The sequence below is a fragment of the Engystomops pustulosus genome, chromosome 10, assembly GCF_040894005.1.
Source record: "Engystomops pustulosus chromosome 10, aEngPut4.maternal, whole genome shotgun sequence".
NCBI lineage: Eukaryota > Metazoa > Chordata > Amphibia > Anura > Leptodactylidae > Engystomops > Engystomops pustulosus.
Genome location: NC_092420.1, coordinates 88,704,794 through 88,732,073, shown reverse-complemented (window position 1 = coordinate 88,732,073; position 27,280 = coordinate 88,704,794). Strand labels below are relative to the sequence as shown.

The following is a 27,280-nucleotide window of genomic DNA, read 5'->3' as shown; positions in this document are numbered from 1 at the left end:
GGAGCACGTGACCGCCGCCGCAGCCGCTGATTGGTTGGGCTGGAGATCACCGGCTTCTGTGCGAGGCCCGGAGCCGCAGTCCAGTGTGTGTAAACGTTGTCATCAGCGCGACATGCCCGCCCGCAACCCGCACAAAGCCGCCTGCCCATGCCCGGCCACCCACGGGGAGAACACGGCGGGCAGGGGGGAGCCCGAGACCGGGGGCAACGAGGAGGACACAGACATCATCAAATCTCCCAGTGACCCCAAGAAATACCGGTCAGTATCCGCCTTACGTGTCCTCCTGTCACCCCTGCTGCTGTGATGACGTCACTGTTGGCTTCAGACGTCATGTCGCCTGGCTGTGTGTCCTTTGCCAGCTGCTGCCCCCTTCCTATGCACGGGACTGTTGTCAGCTGCTGCCCCTCTCTGGCTCAGTGTAACAGCCGGTGAAGCCGCAGCATGGAAGTGCTCTGGTTACACCCACAGAACCTCTTTGGCTTATTAGCATAATTTTAAAAGTTGATATTAGATGGAAGGAGGTTATGGGTAACAAATCGAAGAAGATGCCACACTCACGGTGCCTGGACCTATGAGTAGGGTTTATGATGATGGATTCTGATGGTAGATTTCCTATGATTGCTTACTATTGTCGGATTCTTGCAATCCCTGCTGGTGCTGCCCATCCATGAGGTCCCTTTTCTTTAATTGTTACCCCCATATGATTTTATTCCCAGGTGCTGCCCATTGTTGTGTCAGTCTCACCAGGAGATGCTCCCACTTTCTGACCCATATCCTGGCACTGACATCTTACATCTACTGTCCTTCTAGACCAGGAGCTTCCGGGCTTTAATAAAATGTCGAAATTATATTAACAAAAGTTAAAATATTTGAAGATTTCAATTTCTCACAATAATCCCGGTCATTGCTCACAGTCAGCAAACAGTCACCTTCCTGTTTACAAACCTTTCCACCCCTGATACTTCTTATTGATGAGAATTTGCTACAATTGTATCCAGGGAATAAAATGATACATTTTGGTAAATTGTCTTCTCAGGAGAGATTTGTGCAGAGTATTGTCCAGACTAGAACTGTAGAAACAGGTTTTCATAGTCTGTGTGTAAACAAGATGATTAGACCATACTGAAAGCAAGCAGAGGTCTTGAAATGATGTCATTTTAATATTTCAAGTTTTAAATTTTTTTTTTTTTTAAATATTTAGAATTTTAAGTTTAAAGTAAATCTTCCATCATGATAGACCAGGGGCACTTACTCATAGATCCAAGCAGCATGATTGTGGTAATCTGCCTTATAATTATGCTAACGACTATGAGTGGTTACCCAAGACCTCTGTGATCTGGCTTTGCAGGCTGATACACTGTCTCATCCCCCCCCCCCCCCCCGCCCCCGCTTCTTCGGTAGAAATTGCAAATCGCACAAGTCCAAAGGGAGCAGGTACAGGGTGAGACAGTGTAACATCCTGTAAAGCCAGATCTCAAAGGGGTTAGGGTAGCCTATTGGGCTCGTTAGCATCATTTTGAAACTTGATTTGAGAAGTAAGGATGGCCATGGAAAATACATATAAGATTAGCACAGTCCTGGTGCCTGGATCTATCCCTGGTTTATCATGTTGGATTTTTGATTTCCATTTGATAGGACACTATCATAACTCTTAGGTTTTGTAAGAAGTGGGTACGGCCAAACATGATGAAGCATTGCTGAGTTTCCCTGAGGAAAGTGACCAATAAAAGTAACATTAAAAGGGTACCACCAGGATGAAGGATTGTAAACCAAGCACACTGATATTCTGGTGTGTGCCCCCTCTGTCAGGATCTGCTCTTATTTTATCTTCTTGTGCCCTGGTTAAAAAAAAACAAACTAAACTTTAAAACATATGCAAATGAGCCGGAGTGCACTGTGCTCCATGGGTGTTAATGGAACTTGGAGCCCCTAAGGCTCATTTGCATAATTTCAAAAGCATTTTTTCTTAAAAACAAGGGCACAAGAAGCTAAAAGAAAAACAGATCCTGCCAAAGGGGGCGCACGCCAGTATGTCTGTGTGCTGGATTTACAGTTCTTGTTTCTGGTGGTACATGTCCTTTAAGGTCTGGTTATCTGCTGGACAGTTTATTACTTTCCTGGTAGAGATACTGCAATATTATGTAATACGAACATTGCTGCTGGGATTGCCCAGGCATGTGTGTTTAGGGTGGAGTCCGGCCATTACTCCTAACCTTACTTTACTTTATCCCCATAGATTTATTCAGCTGGATAATGGTCTCCGAGCCCTGCTCATCTCTGATCTGGCCTCCGCTGGTCACTCAGACTCTGAATCCTCTGATGATGAGGAAGAAGATGATGATGAAGAGGAGTCGGATGAAGATGAGAGCGGAGATGAGGAAGAGGACGATGATGAGGATACGGAGGATGAGGACGAGGAATGTGCTAAGGATAAGAAGGGCTGCACTGAGAAGCTGGTAGGTTGTATCTTACACACTTGTTCTTAGTCGGGGGCCCTTTACGATTTTAGGTTTTTATGGACCTCTGGAGACACAAAACATTAGTGGAATATCTAGGGATGGACACATGTATGTTCCTTGCAGGAGCCTAAATAAAATGCACATACTCATGTCTGTGTGGCTGGGGGTCTACAGGGGGTGGACTGTTCCTCTGTTATTCCTCCTGGAAGACTATGAATAAATTGAGTGTTACCAGTGGTGTTTGTCCCTCTGGTACTGACGCTGTCCCTCTGGTACTGACGCTGTCCCTCTGGTACTGACGCTGTCCCTCTGGTACTGACGCTGTCCCTCCTTTTCTTTCTATAGTCTGCAGCCGCCCTTTGCATCGGAGTGGGAAGTTTCAGTGATCCAGAAGATCTCCCGGGATTAGCGCACTTCTTGGAGCACAGTGAGTGTCTTGTATCATGCAGGGGGGGGAGTAATGAGGAATAAAGTGTAACAATGTGATAACCCCTCCACCTGCATGGATGTTTCTTACAGTGGTCTTCATGGGCAGTGACAAATACCCAGATGAGAACGGCTTTGACGCATTTCTTAAAAAACATGGGGGCAGTGATAACGCCTCCACGGACTGCGAGCGCACGATTTTCCAGTTTGATGTCCAGCGGAAGCATTTCAAGGAGGCCCTGGACCGGTAAGAAAATATGTGTTTGCCCTCTATTACTATTCAGAACTCATGATCCAATGGGCAGCACGGTGGCTTAGTGGTTAGCATTACAGCCTTGCAGCGCTGGGGTCCTGGGTTCTTGTCCCAGGGTCAACATCTGCAAAGAGCTTGTATGTTCTCTCCGTGTTTGTGTGGGTTTCCTCCGGTTTCCTCCCACACTTCAAAAATGTAATTGTAGGTTGATTAGATTGGGAGCCCCAGTGGGGACAGGGACTGATATGACAAGCTTTGTGCAGCGCTGTGTAATCTGTGTGCACTATATAAATAAAGGAATTCTTATTATCCAATGCTGGGGGCATCTATCTCATGGGAACACTGTGCAGACGGCAATGCTAGCACCAATCACCAATCCTACTTTTACAACCCCTACGAAGCTCAGATTTGGACAAGTCTCAAAATCTGCTCCAAAAAACATACCCCCAAGGGGAAAAAAGGCAGGAATTGATGGACAGGTTGTGTTCCTGAAACAGACCATGCAAAGTACTAATGAGACAGCTGAGCCTTGACATCTTGTATAAGGAGAGAGAGAACGCCAATCTCCTACATCAAAAACCTGAAAATTCTGGCTGAGGATGCATGTCCTAGAGTGGAATGTAAAGGAATAGCTCTGATTAGCTTTTGGTATGTGAACCAACAATTTGGATGCAGTGACATCCCCCATGTTTTTTCTATACTCCTGGTGCCTTCTTTTGCTTATCATTGGCATATAATGTGGTGGAGGAGATATGGGTGTGCCCAGCTATAATGTATTGTCACTTACCTGGGCATTGCTGTCCCTGCAGGTGGGCACAGTTCTTCATCTCCCCGCTGATGGTCAGTGATGCCATAGACCGGGAAGTACAAGCCGTGGATAGTGGTAAGTGGGATGTGGCTACAATTTATTCCTCTTCCCCCTATTAAATAAAGATTATTAGGATTCTAATTACATAACTTCAAATTCTGTAGCTTTACAGATAATGGGGAACATGTACAAATATACATTACAGAGTAATAACAGTCATATGGAACAGTAGGAGTGAGGGCCATGATCACAAGAGCTTACAGTCTATGAGGATGAGGGGGTGACACAAGAGCTTACAGTCTATGAGGATGAGGGGAGGACACAAGAGCTTACAGTCTATGAGGATGAGGGGGGGCACAAGAGCTTACAGTCTATGAGGATGAGGGGGGGCACAAGAGCTTACAGTCTATGAAGAGGAGGAGGTGACACAAGAGCTTACAGTCTATGAGGATGAGGGGAGGACACAAGAGCTTACAGTCTATGAGGATGAGGGGAGGACACAAGAGCTTACAGTCTATGAGGATGAGGGGGGGCACAAGAGCTTACAGTCTATGAGGATGAGGGGGGGCACAAGAGCTTACAGTCTATGAGGATGAGGGGGGGCACAAGAGCTTACAGTCTATGAGGATGAGGGGGTGACAAGAGCTTACAGTCTATGAGGATGAGGGGAGGACACAAGAGCTTACAGTCTATGAGGATGAGGGGGTGACCCCCTCATCCTCATAGACTGTAAGCTCTTGTGTTACCCCCTCATCCCCATAGACTGTAAGTAACTTCAAACATGCTCTTAAAATCCATCTCTGAAGGCATGTCTATCGCACTCGCTAACTGCATGCAATTTTAATTCTTTGTTAACATATTGTGTTCCCTCACCCCCAATGAGGATGAGGGGGTGACACAAGAGCTTACAGTCTATGTGGATGAGGTAGATGACTTAGTAGATGATATAAACTTGGGGGTGGGGGAACACAATAGGTTAACAAAGAATTAAAATTGCATGCAGTTAGCGAGTGCGATAGACATGCCTTCAGAGATGGATTTTAAGAGCATGTTTGAAGTTTTAGAAATTGATGTGTTAATCTGATAGACTGGGGGAAGGGCATTCCAGAGATCTGGTGCAGCTCGGGAGAAGTGAGTGGGAGAATTGAAATAAGGAAGAGAATAATGGAAGAGCAGGGGTTGGGCGATAGACTGAGATGAGAAAGGAGAGGTGTGGGGGGCGCAGCATTGTGCAGAGCTTTGGGGATGATGTTGATGAATTCAGCGGCCCTAAATTTTTTTCCATCTGATCCTATTACAGAGTATGAGCTCGCCCGCCCCTCTGATTCCAACCGTAAAGAAATGCTTTTTGGGAGTTTGGCCAAACCTGGTCATCCAATGGGAAAGTTTTTCTGGGGTGAGTTCAACGTTTACATCCCTGGATAACGTATGGAACGGCGGGTCCATTTTGGAGCAGAAATTACACCAAAATTCTGCTGTGTTTTGCTTGGAGAATCTCCCATGTTGTGTATATTCCATTGTTCTACTGTTTGTGGATATCTTATATTTACCATGAACTTGCAGGAAATGCTCAAACTTTAAAGTATGAACCTGAAGAGAAGAACATTGACACCCACGCCCGGCTGCGAGACTTCTACAGGGCGTACTACTCTGCGCACTACATGACCCTGTCTGTACAGTCTAACGGTATGGAAGTGTCCCCCGCGCGGTCTATACAATGTATCCACATTTACTCTTCTTACTCACTGTCTTCTGATCTCTCCAGAGACTCTAGATACACTGGAGGAATGGGTGAAGGAGATTTTCAGCAATATTCCAAACAAGTAAGTGAAGGAAAGTGATGGCTCTTATGTGCATGACCATCAAAATCCATCACGATAAACCAGGGGCACTTACTCCAGGCACCGTGACTGTGGGAATCTTCTTATATTTGTTATCCATGGTCTCCTTCCTTCTAAATTCAACTTTTAAAATTTATTCTGTGAGCCGTTACCAGAGCCCCTCCATGCTGCAGCTTCACAGACTGTTACACTGTCTCCCCTCCCCTTGCCTCCTCGGCACTTCCCCTCTTCCTCGGCCTGATGTAATATCACACAGTGGGTTGGGGGGGGTGATTATGGAGGAGGGGGAGACCTGCTCCTGTAATGCTACAATATGGAGGTGCTCTGGTATGGCGCCCAGAGCCCTTCTGACTCATTAGCATAATTAGAAAAGTTTATTTTAGAAGGAAGGAGGCCATGGATAACAAAAATAAGATTACTACAGTGCCGGTGCCTGGATCTGTGAGTAATGTCCCTGGTTTATCATGATGGATTCAGATGGTGGATTTCCTCTAAGGTTTTGTATGTGCTGCCCTAAAACTGCTTCATTTGTATTTGTTTACGAGATTGATCCAAATATATATAAATATTTTTTTTTTCATTTGTTTTTATTTATAGCGGTTTGCAAAAACCTAGTTTTAGCCACCTGACTGACCCTTTCGACACCCCAGGGTTTAATTTACTGTACAGAGGTGAGTCCTGTGATGTCCCATCTGTGTTTTTTGTTTTTAGGATTGGTGCCTAATTGTTTCCTACTTCCCATGATTTCTTATGGGTCTGTTTAGAAGCTGCATTTGATCGGTTGTGTTGGTTGTTCACATTCTCTGTAGGACATGGGGAAGTCCTATTTCATGTAAAAATGAAAATTTTCTTTGTGAGACTTGAAGGGGTTGTACCAGGTTTGCATGATATCCTCTATATACTATTAAATGGAGCGGCAGTACACATCCTGGACCTGACCTCCACCCATTAATGAGAACAGGACCCCTCTTCTACGGATCACTAGAGGTCCGTTCTGCTGATTTAAGTAGGGTCCCACCAGTCCGACCCCCCACTGATAATCATGTGGAATATGGGATCTCATGCAAACTCCTGGCAACCCCTTTAATGAGACGTGTAAAGTGAATGTTGCCAGTAGGTGCTGCCAGTAGAAAAACACAGACTTGAACTTCTTATGCCTCATTCACACGGCCGTTGGGGGACGTATATATACGGCCAATAAGATAGGACGTTTCCTATCTTACCCAGAATACGGTGCCATGCGCCATGTTTCTCTATGCGGAGGGACGGGGGTGAGTGGCGCTCACCCCCTCCTCCTTTCCCTGGCACCGACATGTGCCCGCCGTGCTAGGGTACATGTATATTCCTGTGTGTGGGAATATAGCCTTATTGTGCCCAATTCACATGGATAAGAATACACACTGATGGTTCTTTTACTTTGCTGCAATGAAATCTGCTAAGTAGATGAGCCATCGGAGTGTATTCTGATCTTATTCATCTGAATTGGGCTCTATAAGATTTGTTCAGGCTGGCATTTTTATATGGAAGCATCACTTGTGGAGAAGATTTGGGACTCTTTTCTTCTTTGGTTGGAGGCTTCTGCGCTATATACCAGCAAACTCCTTCTTTCTTCCTTTTTTAACTAGTCAGTGCCAGTAGCCATGTAAAGCCCATATAGACTTCTAGGAGCCATTACATGTGAATTTACCCATAATGCAACCTCAGTTATTTATCTGGGAGAAGCAATTGATTCTCCCATTCTTGGTTGTGGAATCAAGACAAAGCAAGATGCTTATACACCTCCCCCGCCGCCATTGTTTTACCATGCATTGGATGCAAATACAATTTAAAGGCATTATCATTTCCTTTGGGGAGGAATAAAGTTGTATCTTGCTTTTTATTTTAGCTTAAATGGGCATTCCCACAAAGACAAGATTCTTAAATACATTCAGAAGCTAAATCAAAGTGTAGATAAACCTGGATCCTGATAATCTAAGCACATTGTCCGCTCACAGCATCTCACAGCACAGAGGGATCATGAAGTCTCTGCTTAGAGTCCTCGCTCACACTCTGGAATCTTACACTGAGCATCACTGAGTGATAGGAGCTAAAACAGCAATAACACTGAGTAAAATTGTAAAGTAAGCGGCTAAAAATGAACTTTAGGCTACATGCACACTGCCGTTGCCCGCCGTACCGCAGCACGGCGGGCGTGCGGGGAGAGGAGGAGAGAGCTGCTCACCCCTGCCCCACTCCATAGGAACATATGGCGCACGGTGCCTTAACGCGGGAAAAGATGGGACATGTCCTATCTTTTCCCGGGATACGGAGCGGTATGGTGCCGTGAGCCCATACAAGTGTATGGGGGACGTATATCGGCTGTATATACGTCCCCCATACATGTGTGTGATTGTAGCCTTATTGTGTAAACATCACTAGAAATTTGAGAATATTCTTTCCGGGTCAAACCCATTTAAAGCCTTAACTTGCAATACCCTCCCTTCTCTTGCATTTTGGAGCGCAGCTATGTGTTATGGGGCCCAGCTTCCCCAGAAGTGACATTTATCACGGCCCCTTTGCCAAATCGGCCCCGTGAGCCAAATAATTTCTATGTCAACTGAAGAGCCAGTGTAGCTAATGGAGGTCTCCCTCACCTACAATACAACCAGATACATTGCCATTTCTATGCTGTGATTATATATAGTGTAATGTACATCATCTCCTATGTTTGTCTTGTAGTTGTTCCTATCAAGAAAGTTCACGCTCTCACCATCACATGGGCTCTTCCACCCCAGGAAACATTTTACAAGTTAGTATCGGGTTTAGCTGAGTTCTTGTTCCAGACTTGACACATCCGATCCACATTCAAGATATAGAGAAAATCTACCGTCAATATCCATTGTGATAAACCAGGGCCATTACTCATAGATCCGGGCACCGGGATTGTGGGAATCTTCTTATATTTGTTATCCATGGCCTCCTCCTTTCTAGCATCAACTTTTAAAATTATGCTAATGAAACAGATGAACTCTGGGGTCATTACCAGAGCCTTTTTGTGTTGTAGCTTCACAGGCTATTGCACTGTACAGGAGCCCCCCCCTCCCCCCACTGGGGGCAGAGGGAGGGTGAGTGTTGAAAGATTATGGGGAGGGTGAAACGGTCAAACAGCCGGTAACACTACAGCACCGAGGGGCTCTGGTAGAGCCCTTCTGGCTCATTAGCATAATTATAACATTTTATTTAAACAGGAAGGAGGCCATGGATAACACATATGAGAAGATTACCAGTGATAGTACCTGGGTCTATGCGTAATGTCCCTGGTTTATCATAATAGATTTTGATGGTAGGTTTCCTTGCAGAGTTTTTCTAATCTATTGTCATCTATTTTAAGGGTGAAACCTCTTCACTATATTTCATGGCTCATAGGACACGAGGGGAAAGGCAGCATCCTGTCCCTGCTGCGTAAGAAGTAAGTATTCTATACTGTACGATACAAAGGATTTGTTGTAATGCAGCTGTGGTCGTGTAGATGGTGGTGTTATGTATTTATGTGCTTTTTGATATTTGAGCTTTATTTTAGTGCAGAGTTACACAGATGCATCTACTGTTCATATTTGGAAATAGTTTGTAAAGTAACTTGTAATAGAAAACCCTAATAATTTGTCCACATTTTACAGATTTGTTGCAGCAATTCCCTATTATCCTGTATGTGACTTGCAGGACACCATACACACACATATTATAGAAACGCCCCTATGTGGACGTAACCTCGCAGCTTATTCGAGCTCATGTGTAACGGAAGCACCAAATTCTGCAGTTTATGGTGTAAATATGACACATTGTACAGAATCAGGCGCTGGTCCAGCACGAAAAATGTGCAAATTTCAGGTCTGGGACCTAAAATCTGTGAATGCAGCTTTAAAACCTGTAAGGCTATATTCACACTGCCGTTGCCCGCCCGTACCGTACCGTAGCGGGCAACGGCAGTGCACGGGGAGAGGTGGTGAGCGCTGCTCACCCCCGCCCCTCTCCATAGGAATTAATGGCGCACGGCGCCGTATTACGGGAAAAGATAGGACAGGTCCTATCTTTTTCCCGGGTACGGAACGGTACGGTGCCGCACGTGTGCGGCACCGTACCGCTCCCGTAGGGTGCCGTGCACCCATAGGAGTGTATGGGGGACGTATATCGGCCGTATATACGTCGGCCGTATATATGTCCCCCATACGTTCGTGTGAATATAGCCTAAGATAGGAAAATTCCATTTGTAACCAACCCTCTTTGTTTCGCCTCCCCCTTCAGGTGCTGGGCACTCGCTTTGTTCGGAGGGAACAGTGAGACGGGTTTTGAGCAGAACACAACGTACTCTGTCTTCAGTATCTCCATCACGCTGACAGATGCTGGATATGAGCACTTCTATGAGGTATGAAGAATTAAAGGAAATCGATCATTTGATTTGATGCATTATGATCCAAACATACCTTGAGAATGCTGTAGCTACACTGATGCAGAAACATATCTTGTTTAATCCCTGAACTTCGTGGTTTATAAAATAATTATAAAATTATGATAATGAGGCTCTGTCACTCCTGTGGCTTCTCCGGCGCTTCTCCACTTACTCTAATTATGCAGTGCTCCAGAGAATGATGTCATCACTGTGTTGTCCTTGCCAGGCAGAAGTAATCAATCGCTGCACCATCCCCCAGCTGCTGTGTTTGAGTCATCCAGCTCAGATTGATAAGTACTGTCTGCACAGTTCAGGAAGCTCCGTGTAATGTGTTTATGTGTGACAGGCAGTCTGCACTCAGCTTTCCCAAGGTCCTGAATTTTATAAATAGTTTTTTTTAGCAAAACCAGTCGGACCAGGGAATAAACAAGCTATGTTTCTGCATCAGTTAAGCTACAGCATTCTCAAGGTGTGTTTTGTTCACAATGCATGAAATCAAATGGTAGGTTTCCTTTAAACAATGGCTGCGGGTGTAAAGAATCTGGAGTCCACCTATAGAAATGTCCTATTCCCTCTGTATGATCTGTATCCTGTGCATCACCAACTACTGTATACTACTACTCCCAGCATTAATAGAGCATGTTCATATACTTACTAAGGCTCCATTCACACCTGTGTTGGGGGTTTCCATTACACTCTCCGTTTTAGGAAAGGGTGACGGAATCTGAGAATGAAAGGTGCCCGGAAAGTCTTGATAATGGAAGGGGGAACAGAACCTGCTGAACATAGGTGTGAACTGCGCCTAACTAGTGGTGACTGCATCGGATTGTGCAGGACATCCCTTTTTGGGAATGGTAACTCCCAGCTGTCAATTTATTGAAAATATTTCCGGAAGGAAGATTCGCTCTTAATACTGTAATTTTATACAAGTTAATCCTTGACGGTTCCACAAAATCTATCCTCTGGTCTAAAATTATTTTATTCGAAATAAAGTTTCTTGACACATATTTAAAGGGCATCTACCACCGCGATGAAGGACTGTATGCAAATGAGCCTGGGGGGCTCCAGGCTCCATTACAACCTATGAAGGCTGGAGCCCCTCAGGCTCATTTGCATACAGTCCTTCATCCTGGTGGTAGATGCCCTTTAAAAAGGACAAACCCAACGCGTTTCCCACTGGTAGCGAGCGCTTCCTTAGGTGTAGGATATTTTTTTTACAATTACTGTAATTGAATAATTAACAGATTATCTAAACAATCCTATCAGAAGTCATTTTCAAGCAATTGTACAGGATCTTCTCTTATAGGTCGGTCTGTCAAAAAATGTTTTGTCTGTGTATTCAAGTTGCAGATTAAGTATTTAACTTTTTTCTTTTTTTTTTTTTTCCATTCACCCCCCCCCCCCCTTAGGTTACTCATCTTGTATTCCAGTATCTAAAAATGTTACAGCAACTCGGTCCACAGGAGAGGTAGATATCACTCCGTATAGTAAAATAGTTATATCCAGATTATACAAACATTTACCAATCACTTGTCTTCCCTTAGGATCTTCCAGGAAATTCAGAAAATTGAGGCCAATGAATTTCGCTATCAGGAGCAGGTACTACAAAGGGGAAACTATGGATTCTGAATCCTCCTTGGTTTAATTGGAGGCAGGGGGTGTCCTCAGCCATGTGCAGGAAACGTCTAGGGGTTCCCTGGGCTCTCTGGTTTACTGGTTGTTCCAGAAGTCGGATCACCCTGCCGTTGTGGAGACGTGTATAGGGCTGCAAGTGTGTGTATATATATATATATGTCCCCATAGATGGCAATGTGCTCCGGCGGCGGTACCACACGTGTGGTGGTTAGAACATGATCTATAATTCCCCGTTCATAGGGCCGGGCACCGTGCATCCCTATGGAGAGGGGCGAGCATACGTGTGTGTAAATGCAGCCTTAAGCTGATTGAGAAGTGATGTTATATCCAAGCTATACATATCCTACACAACTTTTCCCCCAGATCATAAAGGAATGTTATATATGGTCTGGAATGGTGTATATATGGTCTAGTATATGTCATTGATTGAACAAATGGGAATACTCCTTTTAAAGGGCATCAGGCTGAAGGACTGTACGCAAATGAGCCTGAGGGGCTCCAGGCTCCACAGGTGTTAATGGAGCTTGGAGCCCCTCAGGCTCATTTGCATACAGTCTTTCATCCTGATGCCCTTTAAGTGCTACATTTAAAAAAAATATATATATATTTTCTTCCCCTTCTTCTAGACTGACCCAATAGAATATGTGGAGAATATCTGTGAGAATATGCAGCTTTTCCCCAAAGAAGATTTCCTGACGGGAGACCAGCTCCTCTTTGAGTACATCCCCGAGGTAAGTGTCTGCGCGCTCCGACTGCATCATGTCGGTGACCGCTGATTGGATTCTCATCGCTCTTACCCCGTGTTTCCATGTACAGGTGATAGGAGACGCACTTCGAGAATTAACCCCTGGGAAAGCGAACCTGCTGCTCCTGTCCCCGGATAACGAAGGCAAATGTAACCTGAAGGAGAAGTGGTTCGGGACTCAGTATAGCATCGAAGGTAACACTTATGTTCTGTTACTATGAGATGTAATCGAGACCGCATGACAGCCATATATCGCTATCCGAATTCTTCCCATTGTGTAACACCTAAACCATCATGGTCATCTATGATGCAAGGAGCCACCGCCTCATGGATCTACTGTCCTGTACGGAAAGCCTAATGCATTATGGGACAGATGACCATTAGTGAGGTGGGGTCAACCAGCAACATGGATCCTGTTCCGTCTCCAAATTGTGGCCACCACAAAGTCTGCGCTGAGTACGGCCATGGATATGAAATATATAAGGTCTTCACTGTCTTGTGTTTTTCTGCAGAGATTGATGCAAAGTGGAAAGATCTGTGGGCCAGTGATTATCCTGTAAACCCAGATCTTCATCTCCCGGCTGAAAATAAGTTTATAGGTAGGTAATGGGGTCAGGAGGTGTGGGGTCTAGGTTCTGTGTAGGTAATGGGGTCAGGAGGTGTGGGGTCTGGGTTCAGTGTAGGTAATGGGGTCAGGAGGTGTGGGGTCTAGGTTCTGTGTAGGTAATGGGGTCAGGAGGTGTGGGGTCTGGGTTCTGTGTAGGTAATGGGGTCAGGAGGTGTGGGGTCAGGGTTCAGTGTAGGTAATGGGGTCAGGAGGTGTGGGGTCTGGGTTCTGTGTAGGTAATGGGGTCAGGAGGTGTGGGGTCTGGGTTCTGTGTAGGTAATGGGGTCAGGAGGTGTGGGGTCTGGGTTCTCTGTAGGTAATGGGGTCAGGAGGTGTGGGGTCTGGGTTCTGTGTGGGGTTTGGGTTCTGTGTAGGCAATGGGGTCGGGGGGTGTGGGGTCTGGGTTCTATATGGGCCTCACTGCCGCTTGGACACTTAGTCTTCTCATTGCTTCTGCAGCCACTGACTTCACCCTGAAGACGTCGGACTGTCCCGATAGAGAGTATCCAGAGAAGATACAGGACATGGAGCAGGGCTGCCTCTGGTACAAGAAAGACAACAAGTTTAAGATCCCTAAAGGTAGGAAATGCAGGCAAGAAATTCTCTGAATTCTGTCTTATTGCATTTTTAATGGATCCGTGCTCTAGATTTAAAGGGTTTTATTGAATTGGTATGTTATCCCCTATTCACAGGATTGGGGGATAACAATATGGTCAGTGGATGGTTCTTCCTCAAGGACGTGTACTGATAGTGAGAATGTGTCCTGAGCGCTGGGAATACCTGAGCGCTGTTCTCTGCAACTTCCAACACTCTAATCAAAAATTGGAAAAACAATAGTTTTCAACATAGTAATGTGCATTACACCAACATATAACTCCTCCATCTTTGACTATTTGGCTGCTGGAAATAGAGAGCAAATAAATATACAAATACCGTATTTTTCGGCCTATAAGGCGCACCGGAGTATAAGGCGCACCTCTAATAAATGCCTGCTAAGACATCTAGGTTCATATATAAGGCGCACTGGAGTATAAGGCGCAGGATCAAATGCAGTACCTAAAAATGACCAGCAGGTGGCAGACCTGTGCACAGTTCTAGCCAGCTACACTTCCCGGGAAACTTGTCTTCAGCGTGTCAGAGAGCTCCGATCTCAGAGGTATGGGCTGCTGGGGGTTAATGCAGGGTGATGCAGAAGGGGTTAAGCGGTCTCCCTCTGCCCCTTCCCTCCTCAGCCAGGGTGTTATTCCTGTGGGGTTCCCTGTGGCTCCTTCTCTTTCCCCTGTTACAGGGCTGTCAGGTATGGGGGATTGGTTACTGATGATGATGATTGCCTTGTGGTCGGCACTATGGCAGCTCCGGTCTCTCTGTGCTAGGGGAGGGCAGGATGGGGGCACTTCAGGAGCCAGGGACCCTGTATACTGTGTGGGAAGGTGCAGGACATTTCTGGGGATGGAGCTATTAAACACTAGTAAATGTACAGTACATCTTGTCTGTAGTACATTTCTGTACAAGTTCATATATTAGGCGCACCGGCCTATAAGGCTCACCTTTGATTTTTGAGGAAATTAAAGGATTTTTGGTGCGCCGTATAGGCCAAAAAATACGGTAATATAAAACCTATACACAAAAAATACCTGCCGGACTTGCAAAGTTTTGTTGTAAAACTTCATATGCAAATTTCTTTCAAGTTTTTACATAGAGGACAGACCTTTTAAAGCATGTACTGGGTTCTAGAGGGACACCTACCCATCAGAGGGGAGTGGGCATCGGAAGGTTCGTAGTACGGCCACGACTCTACGCAGGTTTTTGTCATAGCAGGGTCTGTAAAGGAACCTCCTACTGGCAGAGCCTTTTACACATCGAGTGAGTTTACAATATACTGCAATAATGTAGTGTTGCAGTATATTGTATATATGAGATCAGACCCCCTAGGGTTAAAGTAACCTAGAGGGTCTAGAGATGCAGTAAAAAAAATTTTTTTAAAAAAGACAAATAAAAGACCTCAAGTTCACTCCTTTTTCCCTAGAACTGGTATAAAAAGAAATAAATAACAAAAATCATATACATGTTGGGCATCGCTGTATCCCAAAATGCCCAATCAATGAATTTATGAACGCTTCTTCCCAGCGGTAAACCCCCAAGTGTCCGAAACGCCACTTCTTTGTAATTTCTCAGCACAAAAAGTTGAACAAAAGGTCATACAGTCCCCAAAATGTTAGCAATGAAAACAAAAAAAAAATTACACCTCGCACATCTGCGTAGGGGAAAGTATGAAAAAGTTATTGGCCTCAGAATAAGGCAAAATGAAGAATTTTTTTTTTTTTTGTACAAAAGGTTTTTAATTTTTTAAAAACCAATATACATTTGGTATTTGGAGTCAACAAGAAAATGTTGCATAAGGTGTTTTTTTTTTTTTGTTTTTTTCAACAAATTCACTGCATTTGGAGAAATGTTGGATATCATGGAAAATGAAATGCCGTCACTGACGGTTACGCAGAAAACAAGCCCTTATAATTTCTGTACATGGAAAAATTTTAAAAAATGATGGATTTTTAAAGAAGGGGAGAAAAAAAACCAGAAATGCAAAATTGAAAAAGGGCATTGGTGGTAAAGGGTTAATAGTCTTGTTCCTGTAATTGGAGGTGAAAAACTTTTTGTTTTACTTTTCTTTTTTTCCTCTCTAGCTTACATCCGCTTTCATCTGATCTCTCCATTAATACAGCAATCCCCCGAAACGTAAGTCCGGACGCTTTCTATTTTATAGGGTTTTTTAAAAAAATATTTGAGGTTAAGACTTGTTGTTTTTTTTGTTTTTTTTTTAAATTTCTATTGCTTTGCTGTGTTCTATTTGAGCTGGTAAATGTCTCTCCTCTGTAGTGCTGATCTCTTCCCGCTCTTTCAGGTTGGTTCTCTTTGACATCTTTGTGAATATCCTGGCTCACGGACTGGCGGAGCCGGCGTACGAGGCCGACGTGGCACAACTAGAATACAAACTGGTGGCCGGAGAGCACGGACTGGTCATTAAAGTGAAAGGATTCAACCACAAACTTCCGGTGCGTGTGAAACGATCTGATATAATGTCCTGACAAAGACGGGATAGCCGTACAATCTGGCTATTAGGATGGTTCCTGACCGACATGTTATACCGAGTCTTACCTGCAGAGGCCGCTGTGGTCTCACCTTCTCCTCCAGATCAGCTGTTTGACTCTAACCATGAATCCCTGGACAATTCTATAATTGTTGCAGGACATTTAATATGAAAGAAAATCTGCCACCAGGATGAAGGCTTGTAAACCAAGCTTACCTTGTTGTTATTAAAAAAAAAAAAAAATAGACTTTAAAAATCATGCAAATGAGCCTGAAGGGCTCCAGGCTCATTTAAATTTTTTTTTGTAAAAACAAAGGCATAATAAGCTAAAAGAAGAGCGGATGCTGCCAGAGGGGGCCCACGCCATGTCTGTGTGCTTGGTTTACAATCCTTTATCCTGGTGATGTCCTTTTTAAGGTGTTGTCTACAGGTACCTGCTGAAGGGGTTGGTTTTTGTGGTGGGAGTCTCTTTTAGTAGCTGCTGCAAGTATCTCGGCGCTTTCACTCTTTGCGTCTTTAATATAAATGATTGACATCTTTGATTATATTTTTGTCCCCTTCCTGTTTAGCTCCTTTTTGAGTTGATCATCGATCACCTGGCCGACTTCACAGCTTCTCCTGACGTCTATGAGATGATTACAGAACAGCTGAAGAAGACGTACTTCAACCTTCTGATCAAACCTGAGAAACTGGGAAAGTGAGTGCACAATGCTGCGGGTAGGGAGGGGGGGAGGTGCTTTGGTTTATTCGCACCTAAGTTCTGTGTTCACACTTATCATTTGTCTTGTGCTTTGCATGTGATAAGGAGTCGTGGCTTAAAGGGGTTGCCCAGAGGTTGAAAAACATGGCTGCTTTCTATCAAAAGCATCATAATAGCTGACTATATTCTGTGCCGCTATTGCAGCTCTGCACAAACCATGGTCCGGTGTGGCGCTGTTTTTGAAAGATCAAAGCCATGTTTTTCGACCTACAGATCCCCCTTTAAGATGCAGAAAAAAAATTGTATGTATGTGTATATGTCTGGTAAAGACCTAGATCACACAGGGAATTTTGGACACTGAACGTGCAGGTCCTTAAAGAGCAGTGACTGATTTAGTATCCCAAATCATCCTGACGGGTTTCCTTTTGACACAGCTGAATTACCTTGTTAGGCTACATGCACACACATGTATGGGGGACGTATATACGGACTGATATACGTCCCCCATACATCGCTATGGGCTCACGGCCCTGTACGGGAGCGGTACGGTGATGCACACGTGCGGCACCGTACCGCTCCGTAGCCCGGGGAAAGATAGGACATGTCCTATCTCTTCCCGTGTTACGGCGCCGTGCGCCATATGTTCCAATGGAGAGGGGCGGGGGTGAGCTGCCGTGTGCCCGTCGTACTACGGTGCGGTGGGCAACGGCAGTGTGTGTGTGAGTAGCCTTACTTGGGAAGCGTTGAGAAGTCCCATACAGATTAGATGATGAATTTTTCTCTAAGTATCACCCTGCAGGAAAGTGGTTTTGTACCAGAGGCAATGGCCTCTTAGAAATACACAGCGGCTCAGACTATTCTGTGTCCTACAGGGATGTCCGGCTCCTGATCTTGGAACATAATCGCTGGTCCATGATGGAAAAATATCACACTATTCTCAAGGGCCTGACACTGGAACAACTACTCTCATTCGTTGAGCAGTTCAAGTCTCGGCTATACGTAGAAGGCTTGGTCCAGGGAAACTTCACTAGTAAGGTAAGTGGCCAGAGCTTCATGGATAACTATAGACCGTTCCTGCACCTTTACATTACGGTACCATATTTGTTCCTCTTTGAAGAGAACCTGTCATGCTAATTAATTCCCCCCAAAAGAAATATTTCATCAAAAGACATCTACCACCAGGATGAAGGATTGTAAGCCAAGCACTGACATACTGGTGTGTGCCCCCTCCACCAGGACCTGCTCTTAAGAAAATTAAAGAAGCACAATAAAGAAGCAAAATAAAAATTTATGCAAATGAGCCTGAGCTATTCCAGGCTCCATTGACATCTATGACCTCATGCTCATTTGCATAATTTTTAAAAACTTTCCTGGTGGAGGGGGCACACACCAGTATGTCAGTGTGCTTGGGTTACAATCCTTCATCCTGGTGGTAGATGTCCTTTAAATACTATGGTCAAAAATCATTGCCCTTATCCCTAAGGCCGGCGCCACACGTTTCCATAGAAACGCCGATGCGATCGGGCCGAGGCCCGCCCCGGTGGGCGCGACTTTGTCTGCGTTTGCAAGCGCAGACAAAAGCGCCACGTTTGGCGCCGGCCTTATTGGTTCCTTTCCTTGGCTGCAATGTTAAAAGAAAAAAATCAGTTTGTAAACTTCTATGCAACTCACCTTATGTGAGTCCAATGAGGCCGAGTCTAATGAGGCCCTGCAAATTTGGTGATTGACAGTTGTAACAGCTACAAAACATGCTCATGTATGGAACATTGAGAGAGAGAGAGTTCTGTTACACCATTTGCAACTTCTTGTCATGTAACCAGGGTGATGTCATCTACATTTGCATAGCCTACCCCATGTATGTGTCTGATCACATGAAATCACAAGGGCCTCCATGGAGGATGGTGAGGAGTAGAAGTCTGCGGAGGCTGCTGTGATCAGATGCATTCATGCGGTAGACATTGCAACTGTAACTGGCTAAAGGACCTTAAATGACATCTCCCTGGCCCCATGATATACTCAGAAAAGACATGGGGAGGCGTAGATGGGAGCAGCTGGATATAGACCCCGGGGAGATGTGTAATCTTACCTTTGTGTATGTTGTTAGTATCAGCAGGACTGGGGGAATGTCCTTACACTGCCAAGTATTTCAGAGACCTCTTGGCACAGTAGTGTGAGGATACTTCCCTAAGTGTCTCCAGTCCAGCTACAATCCTAGAATATAAATTGTTTATATTACACAGAGCTTCCTGCAGGGTCCAATCTTCTCATGAACTCCCTTTAAATCTGTCTGTTCTGTATTCGCATGTAGCTGCACATGTAGAAGAGATGTCTGTTCTTGGTGAAGCCGTGGAATATCAATGAGCGGCTGTGTGTGCCTCGCATGAAATGAACCTCTCCTATATACCGGAGCCTCTTCTATATGTGATTGTATTGTATATACTGTCAGATAAGTCATTTTGTGTAATATTCTGATTTTTTTCATCCAGGAGTCTGCAGAATTCCTGAATTACGTTATAAGGTGAGATTCTATACGTTAATGACGGATCCATTAGGGGGGAGCAATGGTCGGTGTCTTGCGCTGTTCCCTCTCTCTGACCTGAGCTCTTTTTTTATCCTTTTAGTAAGTTGAAGTTCCTACCCCTGGAGAACAAGGTCCCGGTGCAGTTCCAGGTGTTGGAAATCCCGACCTCTCACCATCTGTGTAAGGTCAAGTCTCTGAATAAAGGCGACTGCAACTCGGAGGTCACCGTGTATTACCAGGTGGGGACTTGAGACGGTCAGAAACGTATCATTTGGTAGGAAACAGAAAGTCAAGGGTTAATCTTGCATCTTTAATTTATTATATATATCTCTTTTCAGTCTGGTGCGAGGAACTTGCGCGATTACACATTGATGGAGCTGCTGGTAGTAAGTATTACCTGTCTGTGTGCCGAATGCTCGGGAAGATTTTCAGAATCTGTGACTGATTTCTGTGTATAGGTTGTTTGCGGAGAGGAAGTTATTATTATTATTATTATTATTATTATTATTATTAGTATTAGTATTATTTATATTATTGATATTAGTATTTTTATTATTAGTATTATTTTGAGACTCTGGAGGGCACAGACAGGTCTCATTGCAACTTGTGTTATTCCAGAACTTTAATATCATTATAAGAAATATATGATGGAGTCTTTTAAACGTATTACCTGTACAAACTACCGGTAGGTTTTTTTGTGTGTGTTTTTTTTTTTTTTTTTTTTATCTTTTCAATTATGACTTTATTATTAGTAGTAGTATTATTGTTATTATTATTAGTACTATTAGTAGTAGCAGCATTATTATTATTATTATTATTATTATTATTATTATTTATTATTCCAGATGCACATGGAGGAACCTTGCTTTGATTTCCTAAGGACCAAGCAAACTCTTGGGTAAGAAGCCAGAAGTCTGGAACAGCTTTAATTGTTCTTAACACATTAAAATAGTTTGTGTGTATTTTTAGGTATTGTTGATATAATTCAGAAATGATACCCTCCCCCTTATCATCTATCTGCAGGTACCACGTGTATCCAACCTGCAGAAATACATCTGGAATTCTGGGATTTTCAGTCACAGTGGAAACACAGGCAAATAAATTCAAGTAAGTTAAAAGGCAGAAATGTATCTAGTGTTATCTATATAGAGGTCATTGTACAAGGAGGGGGAGGAGATAAGCTGTGACATCATCTTGTCAGTAGTGATGTAATGATGGGTCAGTGTTATCTATATAGAGGTCATTGTACAGGGAGGGGGAGGAGATAAGCTGTGACATCATCTATTCTCAGTAGTGATGTAATGATGGGTCAGTGTTATCTATATAGAGGTCATTGTACAGGGAGGGGAGGAGATAAGATGTGACATCATCTATTGTCATTAGTGATGTAATGATGGGTCAGTGTTATCTATATAGAGGTCATTGTACAGGGAGGGGAGGAGATAAGATGTGACATCATCTATTGTCAGTAGTGATGTAATGATGGGTCAGTGTTATGTATATAGAGGTCATTGTACAGGGAGGGGGAGGAGATAAGCTGTGACATCATCTATTGTCAGTAGTGATGTAATGATGGGTCAGTATTATCTATATAGAGGTCATTGTACAGGAAGGGGAGGAGATTAGCTGTGACATCATCTATTGTCAGTAGTGATGTGATGATGGGTCAGTATTATCTATATAGAGGTCATTGTACAGGAAGGGGAGGAGATTAGCTGTGACATCTATTGTCAGTAGTGATGTAATGATGGGTCAGTGTTATTTATATAGAGGTCATTGTACAGGGAGGGGGAGGAGATAAGCTGTGACATCATCTATTGTCAGTAGTGATGTAATGATGGGTCAGTGTTATCTATATAGAGGTCATTGTACAGGGAGGGGAGGAGATAAGCTGTGACATCATCTATAGTCAGTAGTGATGTAATGATGGGTCAGTGTTATCTATATAGAGGTCATTGTACAGGGAGGGGGAGGAGATAAGCTGTGACATCATCTATTGTCAGTAGTGATGTAATGATGGGTCAGTGTTATCTATATAGAGGTCATTGTACAGGGAGGAGGAGGAGATAAGCTGTGACATCTATTGTCAGCAGTGATGTAATGATGGGTCAGTGATATCTATATAGAGGTCATTGTACAGGGAGGAGGAGGAGATAAGCTGTGACATCATCTATTGTCAGTAGTGATGTAATGATGGGTCAGTGATATCTATATAGAGGTCATTGTACAGGGAGGGGGAGGAGATAAGCTGTGACATCATCTATGGTCAGTAGTGATGTAATGATGGGTCAGTGATATCTATATAGAGGTCATTGTACAGGGAGGGGGAGGAGATAAGCTGTGACATCATCTATTGTCAGTAGTGATGTAATGATGGGTCAGTGTTATCTATATAGAGGTCATTGTACAGGAAGGGGAGGAGATTAGCTGTGACATCATCTATTGTCAGTAGTGATGTAATGATGGGTCAGTGTTATCTATATAGAGGTCATTGTACAGGAAGGGGGAGGAGATAAGCTGTGACATCATCTATTGTCAGTAGTGATGTAATGATGGGTCAGTGATATCTATATAGAGGTCATTGTACAGGAAGGGGGAGGAGATAAGCTGTGACATCATCTATTGTCAGTAGTGATGTAATGATGGGTATACTATGGGTATATGTATAATTATTTGGTAGGAGAAGCCATTGTGATCACATTTTGGCTGCTCATAGTCGGCTCTTCTCCCTCAGTCACATATACACCTCAGCAGTCGGGTGTGAGGTCTTGTAAGGTTTCTCATTTAGCTGATGAAGTGTCCGGGCAGCGTTGTGGTTAAACATTTTATTCATCGGGGAATCGCAGAATATTCCGTCTTGATGCTCTAAAATCCATTAATGATATTGATCCGGGAATGTGCAGACACATGATGTACGGAGCTGATCTGCCGGCTCGGTGCGGTCTGTACAAATCTCCTCAATTTGTTAAATAAGAGATTTTAGTGGTTCGGATTGGGATAATACGAGGTGCATAGGGTTAGGGGAGTGACCGGTTTCAAACAAACGTTCATAAATCAATAGTACAAGAGAATACAAGTAACTCTGATACCCACTCACTAGTGTAGAGCCTAATCAGCATATTGTGGGCAGAAACTATCCTGCTATTATACTAATCAGACTCATTACTGTCAGGTGGGTGGTCCTGGGCCCGGCTCCTCCCATCTGACTGTAGAGATCCATAAATATTGTCCTGGATTGCTCAGGAATGGTGTGGAGTAAACCGAATATTCCAACTACAGCGGAATCCGTGGAACATTGACCCCGATGGCTGATAAAGGTTATAGGCGCTTATGTGGTGTCATTATGTATAGAAGCTGCATGTGGTTTTTTTTTTTTTGTTTTTTTTTTCCTTTTAGCTCTGAAGTGGTGGACAAGAAAATAGAAGAATTCCTGGTTTCCTTTGGGGACAAAATTGAGAACTTAACGGAAGACGCCTTTAAAACGCAGGTAAGCGATAGTGGGGTATAATGCAGCAGGCCTCTGGTGCCGGGGGCTACTATACTGCTACAAAATAGAGAAGATGCTGATCCACAGGGTATAGGAAGCTACATCCAGCAGCTTCTCACCCTGTGCCAGCTGTGTAATGCCAGCACAGATCCCACCTGTCCACCTAATACTTCTATTACTGCGGAGAGAGAGGATATAGGGGGCTTTCCGCAGACCCCTAGGACATGGAGGAACCGGAAGCATCCCGAAAAATTAAAGATTAACCCTTCCTTTATTATGGACAGCTATTCTTATGTGATTGTGCGGCAGCCTCCGGACTCTGGGACCTATACAGTGGACAGAGACTGGAGTAGACGGCTTCATTCATTGTAAAGTGTCCACCATAGCGGCACTGCCCTGGCTAGAGATTTCTGTTTCCGGTTCCATCCCATGGAGCTGAGTTTTGGTTCCTTGGAACAAGCACTACGGAGCCTTCTGTTTCCATTGTTGTTCACGGTATAGCCAAAACTTCTGATCAGTACTGGATCGATATGTTGAATCCTCATGGACCACTTGATCAGGATCCATATAAACAAGAAGTTGGAGGCGGCCAAAAGTCCCTTTTAAATCCAATTATTTATTGAATGCATCAGATCTGTGTGTTTCTTCATCAGGGTCACATAAAAATAGACAAATCCTTTTTAAGGGTTATCCAAACACATCGGAAACGCTTTTAAATTTTCTGCAACTATCCCATTTTCATCTGAATGGAAACTTGCAAACAAAAACCAATGGCCCGTCCTTCCCATTGACATGTCCTGCCAGACGGGGGGCAATGGCTCCTCTCACCCTAGGACAAGAGCGCTGCTCATGAAGTTCAGCACCCGTTGTCTCATCTAATCTAAAGTTTTAAAGGTGATGTTTCTCTGCAGGTGAAGGCTTTAATAAAGCTGAAGGAGTGCGAGGACACTCACCTGGGAGAAGAAGTGGACCGGAACTGGGCAGAAGTCCTCACCCAGCAGTATCTCTTTGACCGCTTGGAGCACGAGGTAGACTATCTCCGATTATAGCGTAAAAATTGGTTGCAAAGGGTTTTTTGGGAGACTAAGATATTGATGGCCTTAACATGGCTGCAATACCACTCATGGACACTATACTTAGAATGGCGCTGTGCTTTTATGGCTCTTGATTTCAGCCCCAGTTACTCATCTGACCTTAAATGTGTCATTAACTTTCATTCCAGATTGAGGTCCTGAGGACATTTAGTAAAGAAGACATGACCCGCTGGTTTCAGGCTCATAGAGGCTCGGACAGGAAGGTGTTGAGCGTGCATGTAAGTTCTCTTATAGGACTTCCTTTCTCTTGGACCAGTAACACACATCCGAGGTTGAACCACAAATCGTGGACCGTTGCCTAGAATTTAAGTGCAAAAATCGGGACTCCGAGCTTCAAAGTAATGTGTGATGCAAGGAGTCCCCTTCTTCTCCACGGAACAGCAGCACCTCTGTGCAATCATGATTACAGCGGAGAAGAAGGGGATCCTTGTATACATCTCTATGATGCTTGAAGTCCCATTCTCTGCATTGAAGTCAGTCCGTGAAATCCTGCTAATGCGTAGTCCCGGATTCGCCACATTCTCCTAAATGAGACGTGATTTGCAGATTTGTGTCTAATCTGGATTATTTTCCTCGTAGGTGGTTGGATTTGGAGAGAAGGAAACGGATGTCACCTCCTCGCAGACTCCATCGGGAGAACCCGAATCCTCCTACGGAGACCTCACACACCTGATTTTCCTCCCTGCGTCTCCGCTCATGGGCGACGCGGTACAGATCAGCGACATCCGCAGCTTTACCAGTACCTTAAAACTGCTGCCGTATCACAAAATAATCCAATGAGAGCGGACGGGACCCTCCCATGTCGGAGGTGGGGGACGTGCAGTGGACTCTTCTATTTTAGGAATTTTTCCAGGTTTATAGTTTAGGATTTTTTCTTGGATGCTTTTAAAGAGACAGTTGACATAAGATCTGCCATAAAGCTGTGATCTGAGCCCGGGCAGAGGCTCCGCTCCTGAGGTCCTTGGCTGTTTTTATCAATTTTTCGGGTGTTCTAGTGCTTGGTTTTTAAGCACCCGGCCCTGACGTGTAGGGCGACCTTTTTTAAGAATGGACACCACAGGATTCCGGAATCGTTCAGAGATTTCATCGTTATTATTTTTATAATTTTTTTTTGCAAAGCTGCTCAGAACCAACCAGGCACCTTGGGTATTTTTAGATTGTGTTGCATTTGATTTGTGTGAATATCACTATGTTTCCATTCGCAAAACACAAAAAAATCACTTGGAGGGAACCCGACAGGAGGATTTAGGCCCCCAAGCAATCACCTGTTATGCAGGACAGTGACTGGATCACAATGATGTCCTTCTGTATTCTGGGTGACTCTGCATTACACAGAAATAATGACTTTGAGTGCCATGTACTAATGAGCTCAGGAGTCATGTGGGTGTAGTTAAGTCACTCTGCCCTGGCCACTCCTGGTTGGAATAAGGTCACATGTGACAAGTACTTCATCATAACTACCTTCAGCAGCTGCCAGCCGGACTTGTGATGATGCATTTGGATTAGGAGACAGGAGGGGGGGGTATCCCAGTGTGACTCTTCTCCACCCCCATGACACCTTACTGCTCATTTGTATGCAACATATGCAGAATATAAAAGGAGATGATTGTGATCCTGTCACTGGATAAAAGTTTATTAGCTTTATGTGGGCCCAGATCCTTCTGACAGGTTCCCTTTTAAGCACAATTTGTCTTACCTGCTATTTATTTTCTCGCGTGACTCTGGATGCTGTGGCGCCCCTCCCCCTTTCAGCTCGTCGTCTTCTGTTTTGGCTTCTGTGTATCGGCAGGAGCTGCACGGATTATGCAAAAAGAATGAATGGTTTTGGAATAAAGTTGCAAGTTTTGCTGTGGATCCGCAGACGCCGTCCGCTCCAGCGCTTTCTATTGCAGTCCTTAATAAATACAAGTTTTCGCTCCGGAATTTCGGCAGCATTTTGGGTGAGATTTGTAACCCCCCCCCCCTAATCCAATTACCTCTTATTCTGCTGTGGAAATTGGCGTCATCTTTCCAAGATCTCAGTCTAAACAATTATCATGTTTCATACAATTTGCCTCCGTTACTTATTGGGATCTGTAGCAGTTGGGTTTCCTTTTGTTTTTTGAATGTTTTTTTTCAGAGGGGGAAAAATAATGGTGGTAGAGGATTTGAAAAAAAGTCAAATCTCATTTCACCTGTTGCCCCCGCTGCACATATTTTGGTCTCTACTTCTTGCCGTACAGGAAGTGGCCACTGGAAGTGATTTGCGCACTGTTTGGCTCAGCGGACATTTTCAAATGTTCAAAGTCCAGACACACAAGAGCAGCAGCATGGGAGTGAAAGTGGACAACCCCTTTAAGACGCATGTAACCTGATCTTTCATAAAAGGAAACCTACCACTTCGGATAGGGCTTATAAGCAGCACAGGCCGTGCACCAGCTCAGGGTGAGATGGTGCAGGCACTTATCTTCGTTATATTTTAAAACGTTTTTAAAGAGTTTTAACACTTTATTGATCTTTATATCTGAACTAGCTTCTCCGCACCGAGGTCCGCGCTCGGCGCACCATGAGCGCGACCGTGCGTGCGCCTGAGTAGGAAGTGGTCGCGCAAGGTGCGCCGAGCGCGGACCTCGGTGCGGAGAAGCTAGTTCAGATATAAAGATTAATAAAGTGTTAAAACTCTTTAAAAACTTTTAAAACATAACAAAGATAAGCGCACGGCATGTGCTGCTTAGAAGCCCTATCCGAAGTGGTAGGTTTCCTTTAAGCTGCTAATTATGGCGCCTCTCAAGATAAATTGGTGAAAGAGAAAAAAGCTAAGGGTACGGTCATGTGTACCGCCAGCGCTGTGTATCCAAAGACTAGCGCTATGTGTGACCGTACCCTAAAAGGAAAATTCTATCAAAGCGGTTTATCTAAGTATTGTTATCGATGTGATAACAACTTTGTTTCCTGGGGGAAATAGATTTGTACCAATGGTCCAGGCAACAAAATTACAATACATATGAAAAAGAGACAAAAAAACCTGTATATTCACAGGATCGGGGAAAACATCGGTGATTGGTGGTTGTCACGTTTATGTGATGGGAGCGCCAAATCAAGCAAGTCCTTCCTCTCCATTCAATGTCTATGGGAGATCAGGAGATGGCAGAGCACAGCACTTGTAGATCTCCTATCCCTACTATCTCTGCGTACAGTGGGGGAATCGTAT

General features: G+C 44.2%; 1 protein-coding gene across 1 annotated transcript; it reads left to right on the top strand.

The window, feature by feature from the left end:
• Positions 1 to 26,013, top strand: NRDC (nardilysin convertase). Its single transcript, XM_072127573.1, has 31 exons — positions 1 to 258; positions 2,237 to 2,456; positions 2,805 to 2,886; positions 2,979 to 3,132; positions 3,948 to 4,021; positions 5,247 to 5,342; positions 5,510 to 5,632; positions 5,712 to 5,769; positions 6,385 to 6,458; positions 8,506 to 8,575; positions 9,158 to 9,235; positions 10,069 to 10,189; positions 11,623 to 11,681; positions 11,758 to 11,812; positions 12,475 to 12,579; positions 12,665 to 12,788; positions 13,106 to 13,192; positions 13,660 to 13,779; positions 15,885 to 15,936; positions 16,103 to 16,253; positions 16,858 to 16,985; positions 17,861 to 18,023; positions 19,475 to 19,506; positions 19,610 to 19,748; positions 19,848 to 19,895; positions 20,355 to 20,407; positions 20,533 to 20,616; positions 22,906 to 22,996; positions 23,908 to 24,024; positions 24,219 to 24,308; positions 24,670 to 26,013. Exons 1-31 carry the CDS (start codon positions 113 to 115, stop codon positions 24,868 to 24,870), a joined length of 3,195 nt encoding a protein of 1,064 aa, XP_071983674.1. The 5' UTR covers positions 1 to 112; the 3' UTR covers positions 24,871 to 26,013.
• The last annotated feature ends 1,267 nt before the right edge of the window (positions 26,014 to 27,280 follow it).

Coding starts and splice junctions, on each gene's coding strand:
- NRDC (XM_072127573.1), top strand. CDS start 113: ATGCCCGCCCGCAACCCGCACAAAGCCGCCTGCCCATGCCCGGCCACC. Junction 16,986..17,860: donor AAACCTGAGAAACTGGGAAA/GTGAGTGCACAA, acceptor TGTGTCCTACAG/GGATGTCCGGCTCCTGATCT. Junction 22,997..23,907: donor AAGACGCCTTTAAAACGCAG/GTAAGCGATAGT, acceptor GTTTCTCTGCAG/GTGAAGGCTTTAATAAAGCT.